We start from the raw sequence: 18,229 nt of genomic DNA on the forward strand, positions 1-18,229 counted from the left end.
ATAATGTGTTAGCAGCTTCCCCTCCTTCCCTTCTCTTACCCTGGTGCCCCGACAGGCTTTATTCTGGTTGTAGGCCTTGTGCTGTGCCCTTTTGTCCAGTTTGGTCCACAGAGCCTTGACCTTCCATGTGCTGACCGCAGCCTTCAGTGAGCTGTAGAAGTTGCTGTAGTCCAGAGGATCCAGCTCCAGCTGCCTGCAGAGGATGCTGAAGGCCTGCAGAGTCCCTTTACAGGTGGACGCCTGGACAAAGTTCTCAAAGAGCTGGCAGGCCTGCGCTGTGCGTTCATCCTCTGTCTCACCCATCTGCTCTGATGGTCACCAGTGTCCAGTCCCCTCTAACGCTCACTGTCCTCTTCTCCTCTCCTGTTCACTCCTTCCACGCCGTCAGTGCTGGACTCCTCCTATGATGTGTGTGCCACCATGCCTGGCTGGTTCTGAAAGAAACAAATGGCAAAGGTGAATGGAAATAAAATCAGTCTTGTATCTTTTGATCAGTCCTGTATCCTGTTATTCCCATTACAATAGTTTACATAACAGTTTTAAGTCTTTGTGTTATTGTGTCTGTAGATGATGATGGATAAGCATTTCTATTACAAACATACATTCATATTTTTGAAATGTATCAACATTTTCATTATGATCCATCACCCGTCCTGAGTATGGTTTAAGCTTTTGTAAATTTGTTTTACTGGTAATGTTGTGATGGGTTGAGAAACTTTAGGCTACCTCATTAATAAATTCATCAGACATAAACGTTCGTATTCAAATGCTACGCTATTCACAATATTTATAGCAACAATGGATCAGATGACTCAATTGTTAAATGAAAGGAGCTGTTCCTAGTGACAGACACTGAAAATTATCACCAAACTGCAGTTCATCTCAGTTCAACCAAGGTTTTAGTGTCTCTCAACTAATTGTTGAAGGCAGCTGTTTTTCAATGAAAGCTTTAATAAAACGCATGATACGCTACCTGCCCAGGCCCAGATAACATACAGAGAGAGACAGAGCTGACAAACATAGCACAGCATATTTCAGCTACAGAGTCAGATATGTCCCTCAGCAGAGCTAGAAGAACCAGAGCTAAAAGCTTGAGGAGCTTAAATTTTTCAGGTGGTAAGAAAGATGTCTACAAATGAGCGCTAATGTCTGCTGGATTTGTAAGTAGGTTTGCTAACATATTAACTTTATAAAAAGTTGAATATACAATATGTCACTGTTTACAGCTTGTTCTGTTTTCATACATTCAGCTAGTTAATAGTTAATTTACTTTGAAATATAAATGAAATGTAAAAAGAAAAGTAAAATGCTAAAAACATAATTTCAGTTCAATATTTTAATGCTGCCTAGCCTGCGAATTTATCCTCACCTGATTGCACTTATAAAAACATTCAGTCTTTGCTTCTTTGCTTATTTTAGACGATGTGGTGGAAAAAATTCAAAATAGTGTAAAGGGGAGGTCACATTCCAAATGTAGGGAATGTCTGCAGCTCGCACTGAAAATAAACTGCACAGGTCAACATGTTGCCTCATATAGCCAGAGGTGTCATGTCCTGCATTCTGTATGAGACGAGCTTTGACCACACATCCCCTGCACAGGCCTACAGACCCAAGCCAACAACAACAACCACAACAACAACAAGCCAGCCGAGTTCAAAAAGCCATCAATTAATCTGCGCACACTTTTTTTCCTCAACAACAAAGACATTTTCCTTCTCTGGCTCCACTGAATGCCTGATGGGATTATGACCAAGTGTGCTCTTGGACAGGTTCAGCTGAGCAGTCATGGGAGAAGCTCTTAAATACTGTGGCTGCTTGAATACAGAGAAAACACACAGTCCCACAGTCACACGCAACCTGGTGAGGCACAAGATGCAGAGGACACAACCCTGAAGTACAGCAGATTTACACTGCAGAGTACATCCTTTGTCCCCATCCAACTGTGCAAACTGATCCAGGTTCAAAGCCCATTACACGAGGAAGCAGACCCACTATCGGAGAACATCGCTTCCCTGTTCCGTCACAAAAACTTTCCTGAATCCTGTTTTTTTTCTTACTTTGATTTTATCTTACTTGAAGAGTCAAGTAACCCATATCTGAGGAATGTTCTACAGGTTAGAACTGATATACCTCCTCCTGTCCCACGTGACTTTTCAAAGACCCACTTTCTGTATGAACCACTGCTCCCGGTTGTTTGCTTTTTTCATTCTCTTTCTCCCAAATCTTCTGGCCTTTCTGGTGTCAAAGCCAAAGGAGAGCAAAATTACATATATATTAACATGTTAACAACTGAATCTCAAAGCTAGAAACCTTTGATCTGAGGTGTTAATATGCCCTGTAAAAAGACAGTGACGAGCGTTGTTGAAACTGATGATGTTGGTTTAACTTGTTTCTCTCGGGAGCAGTGACACAGAAACAGAAAATTACCCTCAGGAGAGCATGCTTGCTTCAAACTGCCCGTCAGCTCACTGTCAATGGAATAAGCACCAGAATTTCCTTCTCGATGACGCTGGAAAGACAGTATTGGATCTCTGGGGTTCTAATTTTAGGTGAAGGGCGAAGGGGGTCTCTCTAGGTATTCATACTTGTGAAAACACTACAGACCTGGGAAATAGCTTACTTTAGCATAAGACCTGAAGTGCTTATTTTCAGTGATCCACACTTTTTCACTATTATTTATATCTTTCAGCCTATACAATGCCCATCAATTGACTTTCTACTCTTTAGCTTACTGTTGACATACGATAACTGACACTTCAACTGCTTCCACAGGTCACAAAACAACTGACATTTACAGTGACTTACAGTGCACACACTTCAGCTAGCTTATCTCTGGCATTTCACTGACATTTCAGCTGCTTACGCTGACAGTTTGCCTGCTTTAACTACTTTCATTGTTTATGTAAAAAAAAAAAATTGTAATTTCAAGCGCTTTCAGCAATTACACTTCAAGTGATTTCAGCAGTCTTAAGAGTCTTTAAGGAACACTTCAATCCCATTTAGTGCTTCAAATACAACTGTTACTTCAACAGCGGTAAGTGCCTTAACTTCAACTAGAACTACATACAACATGTAACATGCGAACAAACGTATTTTAAGACACCTTAACTTGTTTACAGTGTTTTCAGGATGTGATCACACATTTCCTTCAGAAAATGTCACCTGTTCCAGTCTGAATATACAGCTTCACCTTTTACTGTATTGACCACTGAATTCATCCCCGATCCCAAACTCTACCCAACAACAGATTCTCAAGTTTTATATTTATAATTGATACCAAGCTTATTCTGGATAACATCTCTGTCAATGTTAAGTATCAGATCCCGATCGCTGGAAGCCGCTCAGCGTTATTCTCACTATTACAGCCATGGAATCAGCTGGAGGAGCTGGGAGAGGGATACTGTTTCGCTCTCATACAGACACACAGATTCGCATCTGCACATACACCATGCACCACACACACACAGCACCCAACAGGAGTGAAACAAAATCCCCTGACAACCTGTGGATGTGTGCTGTGTGCAAGCAAGTGTGCGTCATGGCAAGAGAAATATTATGCTGCGTAAGGACAACACCTGGTCGGTCTTTTACTTTGTGCCAGTCACATATCCCATCTCACACACACACACACACCACACTTTTCCTTTCCCTCCTTGATTGGCCCAATGGGGGTCTCAGATCTCTGCTACCTGGCAGTATACAGTGGCTTCTAAATTACTATTAGCCCCAACTGGCACACACAAACTTGCACATACACATACACATATAACCCTTAGACCTTTCCCGCTCATCCAAACGTAGCCAGATAAAACATTTTCAAAGCTTGGCTCCTTGTTTTCTGGACAACTGACTGAAAACAGGACTTAATAAAATATTCAGTAAATCAATATGTTTGGCCACTGGAGTGAAAATGCTTACTGAGGACTGACCTGTCCCAGATTATTTAACCTTTTGGATCTCATCCATATTCTTAAGCAAATCTAACTATAAAGACACAATGATTTAGAAAAGGAAATTCAGGGAATTTCTTTGGAAATAACATCCTGAAATCAGCTAAGAGACCGACTGCCCTACTTGTCTTTGGCTTTGATGAGCAGACATGATAACTCACACTGCCGTTACTCACACTGCCCCACTGGGTTAAGAGAAAGATACAGCAAAGTGTTGTGGGAAAGATCACAACCTCTGGAAGCCGCACTGTATATAACAACATCTGGCAGGGTACATTCTGGGAGTCTTGGTACAGGAAGTAGTTCATGTGTTATCTGTTTCCAAATTTGTGTGCTTGCGTGTGTAGGTGTGTGTATGTGGGCGTTGGAGAATCACAGTCTCTCCAAATCAGTCTGTGTTTCCAGGCCTGTTTGCAGCACACAACACATGGAGATACTGTATGGATCTTCAGCTGAAATGTAATAGCTTGTTTCATTTACAATCTTACTCTTTCAATGACAGTTCAACTGCTCTAGCCTTTACATATCAACAGACACTTCAACTATTTACAAAAGCTCCAGCCAAGTCTGATGTTTCATCTCTAAATGAAATCTTAATTGCTTTCATTGTTTACAGTTCAACTGCTTTTAGCATTTACTGGTCAATTGCTTTTGTGGCTTAGACATAAACTGACATTAACATAAACTGTTAACCAACCAATACCAACTGATCTGTTATCTGTGAGACGCAAAGGAGACAACATGCCCAGAAAATACTGCCCCCCCCCCCCCCGGAATATTTAACTGGTAGTATCAATCTGTCAAAATTCATATTGTGGGTTAACGGTTAAGTGATTAATCAACAACACTAGTCAGAGGTTTTCAAAGTCTGACACTGGGGCCCATTTCAGGCAAAGTCAAAACGGCAACTGTGCTTAGTTTTAGAACCACAGTTCCCATAATGCCCTGGGCAACATACTATATTTGTTTACATTTGCATTTACATTTACATTTACAAATGCTATGAGTAGTTCCTGTTTTCAATGTATGAAAAACTATCACAGGCTTATTTAGGCAAGTTCTGGAGCAGTAAGTAGCATCTACAGTGTTTACGATGGGTATTGGAGATAATGATATCCTCAGGAAGTTTAAGTCACACTGAATCTAAAAATATGTATGACATCTGCGTGTTCAGATTTGTCTGAGCTATGACTCAGAGAAGGGGAACAGCTTTTGATGGAAACTGCAGTGCTGGTTTTTAAAGTACCTTAATTGCCTCCATCAGCTGTGTGTCACATCCACTTCTGCAGCTCCATGCGGGTCAAATCAGCAGGCCAGTCAACAATAACTAACTTCCTGCCGGTTTCCTGCAGAACACCCATATGCACCTGTCCATTTCGCCTCCTGCAGTATATTTGCCTCATGTCTCTCTCTGTGTTCACACTACAACTCTCCTGCCTCTAATGGAGCTGTGGGCTAATTCACAGTTTCAAACCCTGTGGAATAGACATTATTATTCAAGCTATGTTTCAGTGAATGCTTATTTTGTGCTCTATTGTAATAAATCAAAACCTGGGACAAACATTACCATTTAAGGACAGAGTCACAGAAAATGATTTCTTCTCATTCTGTCTGGTAACTGTCACCTCTCAGCCTGTCTGTATAATGTGATCATTACAGCTTCCATGACTCTAACGACCCTGTCAGTGATTACAAAACATCCCATTTTCTAACTTACAACTTCTTAGCCATGACTCCACAAGTTCCTTAGGGTGACTATACATAGAAGGCCCCCTATACATAGAAGCCCCCTCTGTTATCCATGCATTAACACTAAGCATACATATGTCTATTCTTGAACAGTAAATGGATGACTTGCTAATCAAGTCAGAAGGTTCAAGTGTCCATAATGATGGTGTAACATGCAACAGAAGAACCTTTCCAAAATAACAGGATGCTAACAGCACTTAAAGATATTTACATGTATGTGAAGGATCCAGTAGATGTGAAGGTCAGGTGTCAGTGTCAAGATCTGTGCACCACCAAACAGACATGTCTCCAGTGTGATGAGGAAATGTGTGTTTGAACTGGAAGGCAGTGCAACGTTCAACAAAGCCGACTGACAAAACATAAAAAACAGGTGGTGACAGTTTAAGGTGCGGAGCTGGAGTACTGGGGGCAGCAGGATGATTGGCCATAGTATCCTCCTACGTCTTCTAGAGACACGAGTAGGCATTAAGGGCTTAAGGGCTAAGGACTTAAGATGGTGTGTTCCTCAAGGCTCCGGTCTTGGCCCCCTTCTGCTCTCAATTTACATGCTACCACTTGGCAAGATTATTATGAATTATGGGGTGTCTTATCATTTCTATGATGACACCAAGTTATATATTCCTCTAAAGCCCACAGATTTGCATGCAAAGCAATATCCTCTATCCTCAAAAAATTATCCATATCACAGGGTCACTCACACAAAGGGCACTTTTTTTTTATTCATCTCTGAATTGTCCAAATTATAAAATGTCACAAAATAGTGAGGACCAAAGAGAACAAGAATTTGAAGAAAGTCATATGAGACTGTTGCCTGTTGAAGATCCATGCCTGTAATCGTGTTTCAAGAAAAGCGAGTACAGCATGAGCAGTCTTAACAACATGCCACATTAGCTGTGTGACAGTGACAGTGCTCAGATATCATTCCTGAACCCAAAGACCTCTACAGCCTAGATTTAGAAAGATCTGAATCCTGCATTTACAGAGGGAACGTAGTACAAGTCTCCAAGAACTTAGTTAATTCTATTAAAAGCTTCGAGTCACTCAAGTAAGAAGTCAGGACTAGTCATGTCAGGAAGTCAGGGGCATTACACAACATGGAATCAGGTTACCAGTCACCTGAGGCACAAGGAAATATAGCACACAGGTGACAAAATAAAGTAGAGCAGGAGAAATGTGTCACCAGGCTACAGACAAAGAGACACTTCCTTCTCCTCATTTTACTAAACATGCAGTCGGTCAACATTTTCTTTGCATAAACCTGGAAAAGGTGGGATCATGTGCAGACAGCAGAGGCCACAAGACAGTGGAAGATATTTATTACCTTCTCCTTTGAGTCAGTGGCAGTTATCTACACTATCTGAAATGACTCATACACATCTGGGAACTGGATTATGCCATAACCTGTGAATAAACTATAATCCCTTTCAATGTGAAATAATCGATGCTGTTGCTTTTTCTGTGTAGGAAAGAACCTGCAACACTTCAGCACCATGCACATGAGGCAGAAAACTTGCTGCAAGAAGTACTGATCACAGAATACAAACCTTTAATTTTATCTGGAAACCACATTAATAACCCTAAACCCTTAATTAAGGCACCCTGATTTAGCAGTATTTAAAATGGAAAACATTCAGGTGGCCACAGTAGCCTAATGGTTAAGTCTGGTTCCACACTGCTGACCTTTTTTGTATATTACACCCCTCCCTCCCCAAATGAACTTTTTGCATCACTGAAGGCTTTATAGTTCCATTAAGTTAGTAATAACTAAAGTTATTAGTGTTTAAATTAGTTATAATGTGTTACAGCTAGGTTTACAGCAATTTAATGAAGGCAATGGGAGAACTTTGCTTGGCAGAAGTTGACTCCAGTGAATATTTCACCAAAGGCAGGAAGAACAACAATTTATACCAAAGAAACATTTTTAAAAACCTAATTACCAAACTTATACTAATCACATGCCATCAATAATGAACAGCAGTGTAACAATAAATCGAAGCACCAATGGGGTAGTCAGGTATGTGCAAGTTTTCCAATGTAAGATTATGCTAGGGTGAGAAGGAAAGAGAGGGTGTGTGTGTCAGTGTAGGTGTGTGTGTGTGTCTCTCTCAGTGCTGAAATGATTAATCAATTAGATGATCAAAGGAGAAGGATTAGCCAACAATAGATATTGTTATTGGGCTATAGTTGAGGGTGAGCATTATGTCAATGACAGGTCCCCACAAAGATAGTTGTGCAAATGTGTGTGTGTGTGAATGTCTGAGAGAAGGATCAAAGCTGAGTCAACAAGTTCCTTCCCAGACAGACAAGATGCCAAGAGAGAGAGACAGAGACAGAGACAGAGAGAGAGAGAGAGAGAGAGAGAGAGAGAGAGAGAGAGAGAGAGAGAGAGAGAGAGAGAGAGAGAGAGAGAGAGAGAGAGAGAGAGAGAGAGAGAGAGAGAGGAATAACAGGGAGCGAGAGAGACCAGAAGGAAATCAGGTCTGTAGACAGAGGTCCAGTCAGACACACAGGGTGTTAACACAGAGCAGTGCTTCAGATTTTTGGTTATGAAACTTAAGGAATTTAAATGTGACCACAAAGACAGACTTGGCCAGAAGCTGCTGCTGCTGAGTGTGATACTGATTAGATCCAGCAGCAGGGATTTGCTCTGAAAACAGGAAATATGAACAGCTGGAATGTCAGAAGTGTGGAACACACCACAGAAAAGTCTGGGTCATCACAGACCAGACGACTGACAGTGATTTACTGAAATGTAGAACAATACTACTACTGAACAAGCCGATAACAGTAACACAAAACTGTCACAAGATGTATCAAAATGATCAAATAATGACTGACATTTGCTTGACCTTTGCTTTGAACCTGCATCATATTCAGTGATATTACAGCTACATTACAGCTCCCAGTATGACCCCTCCAATGTCAACTTGTCAGTTTGAAGAAAAGCTGGGAACATGTAACAAACTCAGATACAAGACTGCGTACGTGAGGGAGGCTGTGCTGCTGGTTTGGTTGTGAAGTCAGGGATATTTAGTCAGTTGATATACAATACTGTGCAAAAGTTTTACATTCTTAAGATATTTAGATTCTTATCCATCATGCAGTACAATCAGAGAGGCGTCTGATCAGTCCCAGATTAATTCTGCAGCCTGACATTGACCCAAAACACACAGTCACAGTCATAAACAACTATCCTCGAGGGGGAGGAGGAGCAGGAGCAGGAGGAGGAGAAGGAGGAGAGGGAGGAGGAGGAGGAGGAGGCGAAGAAGAAGGAGAGGGAGGAGGGGGAGGAGGAGGAGTCCTGCAACAGATTGCCAGCTCCCCACAAAGCCCTGATCTCAACATCATCAAGTCTCAGTCTTTCTGGTCTACAAATGCACCTATAGGAGAAGTGCTGCTGTTTTAAAAGTGAAGGGTGGTGACATTAAATATTGATTTGATTTAGATAATTTCTGAAAAAATCCTCATTTTACTTTTAGTGCCTCAAACTTTTGCACAGTGCTGCATATTTTACTCCACATCTGCTTTCCTCTTTTACTCTTCCAATAACAATTCAACTGCTTTCAGTGGCTGCACGTCATTTTACATTTCAGCTGCTTTTACTCCTTTCAGCACTTTCATTTCAGCTGACAGGCCGACTTCTTCTTCACTCACTTAAAAAAATAATTACACAATTTCATTCAAAACCTGCAGTCTAACTGCCATTTCAGCACCTTTCAGTACTTGCACTTTGTATGCCGCTTCAACAGCATCCAGCACACATTAATTTTTGGAAGTTTTAGCTTTTTTATAGTTAAAAAGAAATAAGCTTGAAATAATTCAATATTTTTGTTTCCCTTTTTCCATTTTAAATTTTCTTTCTCCCTGAATAAAACTTTACCTTTCTTAAGGTTAACAGAAAAGAGATTTGGGGAAAAAAAAACCAAAACAAAACAAAAAAAAAAAACCATACAAACATACAAAGTTACTAGCTGCTCACCCAGAGAGGAAACTTGTGCATGAATATCTATAAGCCACATCAGACTGGTCCACGGTTGAGAGCGCCACACCCATACTTAACCCACAGATAAGGGGGTTTAAAATGGAGCAAACCTCTCATCAGCTACATATTTGTTATGGGTGGGAGACCACGGCACAGGACGAGGAATGGGTAATTAATGTTAAAAGTACAGAATAGAGACAAAAATGCATATGTGCAAATATGTGTGGCTGCATGTAAGCTTTTAAGTTAAGATTTAAAATGCAAAACTATTGAACAACAGCATGCCAGACGGTACATCGAAGCAACAGTGTTATGTTAAGAACGGTCTCTTAGGTGGAGTTTTCTCATCAAAAAGCACTGTGTTCTTCCATAAGGCCTGGAATCCATAAAACATCTGCACATTTTTATATTTTAAATCCTTCATTGTTTGCATCCACGTTTGATAGCTGACAGTCTTTCACTGCGTTTGTTGGAGCATTGCTACATTGCTTGTTCACGACACCAAAAGTACATCAGTGGATTAGTCAAGCTGTATGGTAAAAAAGATGGACATTTTTGATGTCATTGGGACTTGACAGGCATGACAGCGAAAGCCAATCAATATATGATTTTAAAAAATTATTTTACTTCTATGATGTCCATATATCACACTCAGTGCAGAAAAGACCAGAGGGAGAGGAGTAAATTTAACATCCAGGCTGTTGTAGGTAAACAGCTCTCAGGTTCCACTGTGGTCTACTGTATACAGTATGTAATCTGTCAGGGCCATAACTGTACAAACATCTGAGCCGTCGCTGCCATGTCTGAGCTGAGTTCTCACCAGACTGGACATATAAGAGGTCCCATGAGGAAGACAGCTGCGCTTTATGACTTTGGTCACAGACTCAAACCAGTGTTTGCTGGCTTAACACACAATTCCACTTGGTAATGGGTAAATGTACAAGTACTTCATATGAAGCAATGCACAGTAACAATTTCCATGACCGGCGAGTCAAAAATGTTGCAACAATGACTTACACATCTTGTCCGTGCTAGATTTCAAATGCTGTTTTTTTTGTTGTTTTTTTATTTTTTGCTCAAAAAACGGGCAAAGCAAGTTTGTGTTAGATGTTTGTAGTAAATTCTACAGTTCATATATGTACAAATATGTGCAAAGTGATCCATTTGTAAAACTTGTGAATATTACCTGTTGGCCGATAGCCATGAGTTGGCTATCGGCTACCAAAAAACAGAAGATGCTGAAGATGTGCTGAGAGCTCAAGAAGGTACGCCCTGCGTGCTCAGATATCCACAATGAAAACAGTACTAAGCATTCAGGCAACATTAAATGAGGCCATAAAGGAACAGCTGAGTTTTATGAAAAAACTTCCCTGAGGGTAAAATATGATCATATCCTATTTCCAGTCTCACAGAGTCCATATCTGAACTCCATCAGCAGAGTTAAGACTTGTTCTCCTCCTATCTCAGACCAACTATTTTTCAAGTCTGACCTCACCTAGCCTGACTATGGTACAACGGAGCCAAACCAACCAAACCACCTGAAATGCTCATTATTCTGTTATTTGAAAATCAAATTAAAAATAGTTTGAAACTAAATTCTCTAATGTGTGTAATGTGCAAAGCTCAATAGAAAATAGCTTGAGACAGAAGAACAACAGATGACTGACACATATTATATTGCTTTCATTTCATTTCATTTCATGTAGCCCTGCTTTGTGAGTGTGTGTTTTATAGAAAGTAAGAAGGCAAACTGTGTGAGATTTAAGATTTTTGGCGCAGTGAAAACACTGTATAGTCTCTCGGAAAAGGGAAGAATGATTTGCATCTCCTGTGCAGTTCATCAGATGTAAATATCAGAAAGTACTGAACCCCCCAGGCGGCCAAAATTCAAATGCATGGAAATCACCCTGGATTCAAACACACACAGAAAAAGCACATATATATCTGGTACTGACAACACTTGATTTCAAATTCAGTCCAGAGCTGACGAATGCAAACATCACACTCACCTCTGCTTCTGCTAGATGAAAATGCAAAGACTACGCTTTGAAGAAGCCTGTAACATTTTTGAATAGATGCTAATTTGCTTTTCTGTCAAGAGTTAAATGAGAAGATTGATACCACTCTCATGTCTGTGCATTATAGAACAGATTAGCTAGCTTAGTTTAGCATATTTTATCTTGTTTATTTAATTATTTATTTAGTACATTAACAATCAAAAAAACAAAAAACAAAATTGTGGTTCTGTTGAATCTACTGTAACTATCTCTTGACAAATATGTTAAAACATTAACTAAACTAAAAACTAGTTTAGAGGTGTTGGTCAACAAATTTTTTGATCAGAACCAGCCTAGCTGTTTCACCTTGCTTCAAGTCTTTATGCTAATCAAGAGTAAAAAGCTTCTGGCTTTAGCTTCATATTCATCATACAGGCAAAGAGCAGGGTATTGGTCTTATTATCTTGTCAACTATTGACAAAAAAAGTATTTAGTCCAATGAAACCTTTACCAAGGCCTTTACAGACTAACCATATGATATTCTGGACTACACTTCGTTACCACAGCCAGAGGCAGTACAGCAAAAACTCCCAAAAACAGACCTGTTTTTACATAAAAAAGAAACACAAACACACTCCCATAAAACAAGAGGGAGCGATATGCAGCTCTTTAAAAGGTGTTGACTTTGTGGAGACAGCTTTATCCCTCAGGCTCCCTACAGTTAAACATCAAACAGTCAAAGATTGACCCCATAACTGATTGTGTTTGCTGTTGGGTCACAACCTCACATCTCACAATTATCAAACACAAAGCAAAAGCCAGCCCAGCAACATGATTTATTTATTATCTATATTTAGTTTGTTAGGTTAGGTTACTGATATGTTTTAATTATTCTATTCTCCTCTCTTTCCCTAAAAAACGTGGGGTTAAGACTTTAATATACTGCTGATGCATAGGTACCAACACACTTTATGTAAAGTCACTACTATTTGTACATACCATTAAGTGAAGAATGACCCTGTCTCCAAGAAGTGGTGAAGAAGGCAGTTTGCCTTCTAACTTAACAGATATACAAGAACCAAGATAACAATGTCTGTCTTCATCAGCCATTCAAATATCAGAGTTGGGGTTAAAGATTCCTTTTAAGGCTTCAACCTATCATACTGCCTCTGTTTCTAGTAGTAGGTTTTACAAATAAGGGCATATGATGAGTCTCACCTTTGGTACAAATGTTGTACCAAAGCACGGGGGAGTGTCCAAGGGTCTGTTAAGCACCAATAAAACTAATATGACTTTAAAAGGAAAGGTTTAGTAAGCAACAGCGACAGCAACTAGCGTGTTTCGGCTTTTGGCCCTCATCATCAGGGTCATCATGTCATCAACAATGGCTGCCAATACAGCTATAGCTATACATTTGGCCTTCATTTACCAGATTATCATACAGACAATGAGCAGGGTTTTGGTCTTGTGTTTTAATGCGAGTGAAAAGAAGAATTTCCCAAAATCTAATTTTAAAAAACTAAAAAAAGTGTTTAATACAACAACACACCTCTCAAGGCCTTTACAGGCCAAGCATATGATACTGGAACTTTTTATTTACCATGGCCAGAGGCAGAAGCAAAATCTTACAAAGACAGACCTGTTTGACCCGCTGTGTGAATAAGAAACACAAATACGCTCCCATGACAGTCACCATAACACAAGAGGACACAATACAGAAAACATACACACATACACAAAACAGTCAAAGATCCAATCTTTGATTTAATGAAATAAACATTAATGAGCATTAAGACCTGAGATGTGGAAACCAACCTAGATTTTCCAACAACTGTGTCTCTGAAGTATGAACTAGGTATCTAACTCTATTCTATCTGTAATGCAACAATGTGAGGTTTTTGAACACTACTACATTTTTGGATTAACACTCACAGGAACATAAATGAAAACCAATTTAAACTCTAATCCAGGACCAGAATAGCCAAAATAAGGGAAAATCGATGCAAAAACAATATTTGTAATACTAAAATATGTTACCAAATGATATATGTATGCAAAATTACATTTATTGAGTCAAAATGATGTTCAATGCAATGTGTTCCACTGTTCAAAACATAAGTTTAATTTAATAATTTGTGTTATAGTTTAATTGGAATTTATAATGAAAGCAATTTAAAATGAAAACATCATATCACTGTACAATAAAGAGTCAGTAAATTATACTTCTGCTTTATTTATCTAATCCATGGCACAAGATGTCCAAGGGAAGAATTAGGATTTTCAGGACTAAATATGAGCTTCTGAGTAAGAAAATGAGTCAGGCCTCTCTCAGCACCTGGTACAACACAGACTGTAGTAGCCTGGCTTGAACACCATATGTTTGGTTGTCCTGAGACAGGCTTTAATTGGTGCATGTGAGCTCTGAAATCAAACCCTTAATCCTCACTGTATTAACACCACACACTGTGGAGGTTCTGGAGCTGTATTAGGCCTATGAACTGCTGGCAGTTGTGACATTATCTCCCACACAGTGTGTCCACATTTAACAGCACTTGGGTGTCACAATTACAGTAAGTTTAAGGCAGGCAACCACTTATCTGCATCTGTAGATACAATAGCTCTGCAGTAAATCCTTGATTTTACTGATGCAACAATGAACAACTAAACAAAAATCCTTGCTGGATATACATCCTAATAACACAGCCCTTGCGGATGGATGTGCTAAAGCCTTGCAATGCCATAGACTGTCAAGACTCTATGTTGGTTTAGATTAAATTTAAGACCCCAACTTATGGGGTGGGATTTAGCCCCATGTGTCCCCATATACTTGAGAAGTACAGGATTGTGCAGCCTAATAAGCATTAGACCCTTGGACTGCTGGTATATAATATGCTGGCCTGGCAAAATGGCCACAGGGCCCTCAATGGTTTCAGGCCGCCACTCAAATACACTTGAAACCCTTGAGGATTTAACCATAGAGTAAATTCCACTCTGAAACACTCTTACAAAACAGCAGACAGCTGAGCAAATCTAGACAGTTAATGCTAGAGATAGTGATACCAACACAACCTGATGCTCAATGCGACAACAGTCATACTTTAGCATTAAAGAAGTCATTATAAATGTGTGCACTTTCAACTCAGAAAGCAGAGAGGAAAGCAAAAGGCTTCTGTTTTAAAGTGCTGACAGCTCTGTTCTAATTCAGAGGCTTTGCTGAAGGGGCTCAAGTGAGAGACCAGAAATCTGTCATGTGCTTTACCGCAAACACGCAAACACTAATTCACTAAATTCAAAGGCCATAACAGAGCGGATGTAAAACCTGAAATTAACACTCACAATCACGTTCCGTAAATTAACTGTCAGAATGCATCTTTAAAGCTGCATCACTTGATGTTTGTGCACTAAAGGCAGAAAAACTTCAGAACAAGTTGTCAGATTGGTTGAGAAGTGTCTGTGAACTGCAATCTTCAGGACACTCTATCAGGTTTAAAGTCCGGGCTTTCGGTGGGCCACTCGAGGACAGTCGGAGACTTGTCCTGAAGCTACTCCGGCGCTGTCTTGGCTGTGAGCTTCAGGTCACTGTCGTGCTAAAAGGTGAACTGAGTCTCAGGTCGTGCACACTCTGGAGCAAGGACCTCTTTCTGCTTGGCTGCATCCTTCCCTCAGTCTCTCTGTCCCTGCTGCCGTTTGGAGTTCTGCACATAGTGTTTTTGTCCATTTGTCGATTTTTGTCTCATCAAACCAGAGAACCTTTTTCCTTATGCGTTCCTATTACACAGTCATTTGATTCAATGTAATATCAACAATATTATTTCATGCAGGTTTTAGCCTATATTCTGCATGTCACAGTCTTTAACTAATCTTAACTATGGCATGTATTGTGAATGACATAGTAAATGACATTATACAGTGTAAAAAACTGTACAATTTCATATTATGTTTTGAATTCTAGACTTCAGTTTCACCCCCATTTCAGTCACCCTACAATGCAAATCTTGGTTCTCAAGCCAACCTTTGGAAAATCCTCAGACATACTGGAGCTGGACTTGGCCTTTCTCATCTGACAGCAGCCCATCTTGTCAGCTAGTGACAGTGACACTCAGCCCCCTGGTGTATTTTTGTCCTGCTGCCTCTCCCTCTGCACTGATGCAGTGACACCCCCTTATAAGTCAACCGCTCATTCCAGGAAGTGACAGCTTGTGCAACGGCTTGTCTTTCTGGCCCCGCAGGCATCACGGTGCAGATAAGTAGGAAACGCCAACATGAAATGCTCAAGATTAACATCTCCAGGGTTGGCTGCATACAGCAGGAAGTCTATCAAGGCCACAAACATGAAAATCAAGATGATGAGAGGCAAACTGTGGCGTCACTCAAACGCTAACCAGGGGACATAGTTAATGAACACACAGAGAGCAATTACTGTAATTTGGCCGGGATAGAGCACTCTCAGACGATACTCAGACCCCTCCACTTTCTGCACACTTTGTTGTGTTGTAGATTTAATTCTGAATGGACTGCCTATTAATCTACTTTCAATGATCCATCATTCATATGAAAAACTGAAAACATGTTTTTAAAAATTTAACAAATTCATTAAATATTCAAAACCTAATCGTGGAGCCTGTTTTGTAACGTCACGAGTGCTGTTACAAAAGGGGCCAGCGTTTCTATTGATAACGTGGATCTGACAATCATACATTAAAGCCACTGGAAATTCTTCATACTGTTTTGGTGTACCGTTTCATTGCATCTCACATTATCATTTTTCTGATGTTTTCCAGGATGGATCACATGCAAAAAAAAAAAAAACCCAACAAGAATGATTGAGATCATAGTGCTCAGAGGTGGGGAAATTTTAAAAGTGCAGTAATGGTGTAGAACCAGCAGCAACAAGGTAACACAAGCCTTTTTCTGTAATTAACACTGTTTAAAGCCATCATTTAGCAGGGATTTGTCCTGGACCTCTGACCGTTAGCCCTTTATGCTGACCAAGCTGCTTCAAACCAACACTCCCATTCAATAACTGTAAGCTTCTTGCAACAATTGCTCTTCTTAATGCTTAGTTACCTCAAGTCTGTAATCCATGTATATGAAGTGAGCCATAAAAACACATTCACTGTGGGTATGAAGTAGTTCTCTGCTCCAAAGTCCAACAGGAGCAAAAAGCATAATACTCTGTCTCTGGACTGCTGGCAGGACAAAAAGAAAATGGACAAAAAAAAAGGGGGTGGGACTCATTATGTTTGGATGCAAGGCCAGGTCTAATGACGACTAATCCATTCTATTACTGCAAATTGAGCAAAGGTTTATTCTACCACTGAAACATTAGTCCACAACAACTGGGGGCACCAACATGAGACAAGCCTGCTCTGCCTGACTGGATTTCAGGTCTCTGAGGACATGAAACCACCTGTTACACACAAGGAATCAAGTGGAAGATGAGAGGAGGCACACAGTTATATCACCATAAAACTGAACATTCAGACGCACCACAGTGAGACCCCTGAGGGAAATACATTGTGTGCAAATTTGCCTGCCTCATAATGAACTGTGAGGCTTTTCTACAACTTCATCTCCTCTCCAATGCTCCTTTTTTAAGCATTTACAGCTTGTCTGATGTGGACAGTGTTCTTAAGCAACTGGTGTCCATTGTGAGATAAAATCTCCTCACCTCTTACAACCTACCAAGGGTATTTATAGCGGATGTAAAATAAATGTACCCTTTGTTTTAAAATGTGGATTAAAAGTAGCTGATAGTTAATCAAACGGCTCAAATCCATGTTACACGTTTTCAATTAAACTAAACCGATGGCAGCAGGTTAATTCTCCTCAATGATGAGAATAAAATTAATAACAAATTGTGTTCATACTTGTTGTTTGCCTTACTGTCATCATAAACTAGACGACCGGACGTTTCTTTGAGGGGGGGGGGGGCAGCCCTCATCACCTGTTGCACCTCCACAATTTACGCAGCAAAGTCCCTCAGCAGTGAAATTCAAACAAACCTTGTGTACAAATAAAAACCATTTCTCTGGCAGTGTGAGCTGAACGTCAGATTTATATTTCAAAATAAAATTCCTGTTAGGCGCCCAGTCGCGTACTCACGCTGAGAGAGGTAAGGTCCATTAAAATAAACAGCCGTTAAAATGACAGCGGTCCCGCTGGGGTCCTCCGGGTTTTATCCTCAGTATGTCGGCGGGGGAGGCCACAGACTGTCCTCACAGGGTCGGTTAACACATTAATGTCAGCGCCGCGGTTCTTTCTCAGCGACCTGATCCTCACATGATAGCCGCGGTGCGTGTGTCGACCCCGGTGTTGTAGAGCAGCGTCAAGCCCGACCAACGGAAGAAGTTCCTACTTCCGGTTTCTATTTTTCGAGAATAAAACTCTCGTTAACGGCTGTTGTTAACGGCTGAAGCAGATAAAAAATATCTTTTTTTTTTTTTTTATTTTAGTTGCACCCTATGCCCTATGACTTACACTCTATTCTGCAAAAACAAACAAACAAAAAAAAAAAAACACTAATAATTAAAATAAAGTCTAAGCCCTAT

At 40.2% G+C, this 18,229-nt stretch overlaps 1 protein-coding gene across 5 annotated transcripts in view; it reads right to left on the minus strand.

Moving 5' to 3' along the window:
* Positions 1-18,050, minus strand: part of mical2b (microtubule associated monooxygenase, calponin and LIM domain containing 2b) — a 58,580-nt gene extending 40,530 nt beyond the window's left edge. For 2 of the 5 annotated variants that reach the window (XM_071506420.1, XM_071506412.1), the window contains exons 1-2: positions 17,784-18,050; positions 40-434 (exon numbers count right to left, since the gene is read on the minus strand). In XM_071506420.1, coding sequence (XP_071362521.1) covers positions 40-303 — 264 coding nt within the window. In that variant the 5' untranslated portion in view covers positions 304-434; positions 17,784-18,050. The remainder of the gene's footprint in view (positions 1-39; positions 435-17,783) is intronic. The other 3 variants (XM_071506431.1, XM_071506438.1, XM_071506445.1) reach the window with 2 other exon arrangements.
* Between the last annotated feature and the right edge of the window lie 179 nt (positions 18,051-18,229).

Source organism: Trachinotus anak, unplaced genomic scaffold (assembly GCF_046630095.1).
Source record: "Trachinotus anak isolate AG129_WGS33_773 ecotype Australia unplaced genomic scaffold, CSIRO_AGI_Tana_v1 ptg000002l, whole genome shotgun sequence".
Classification (NCBI taxonomy): Eukaryota; Metazoa; Chordata; class Actinopteri; order Carangiformes; family Carangidae; genus Trachinotus; species Trachinotus anak.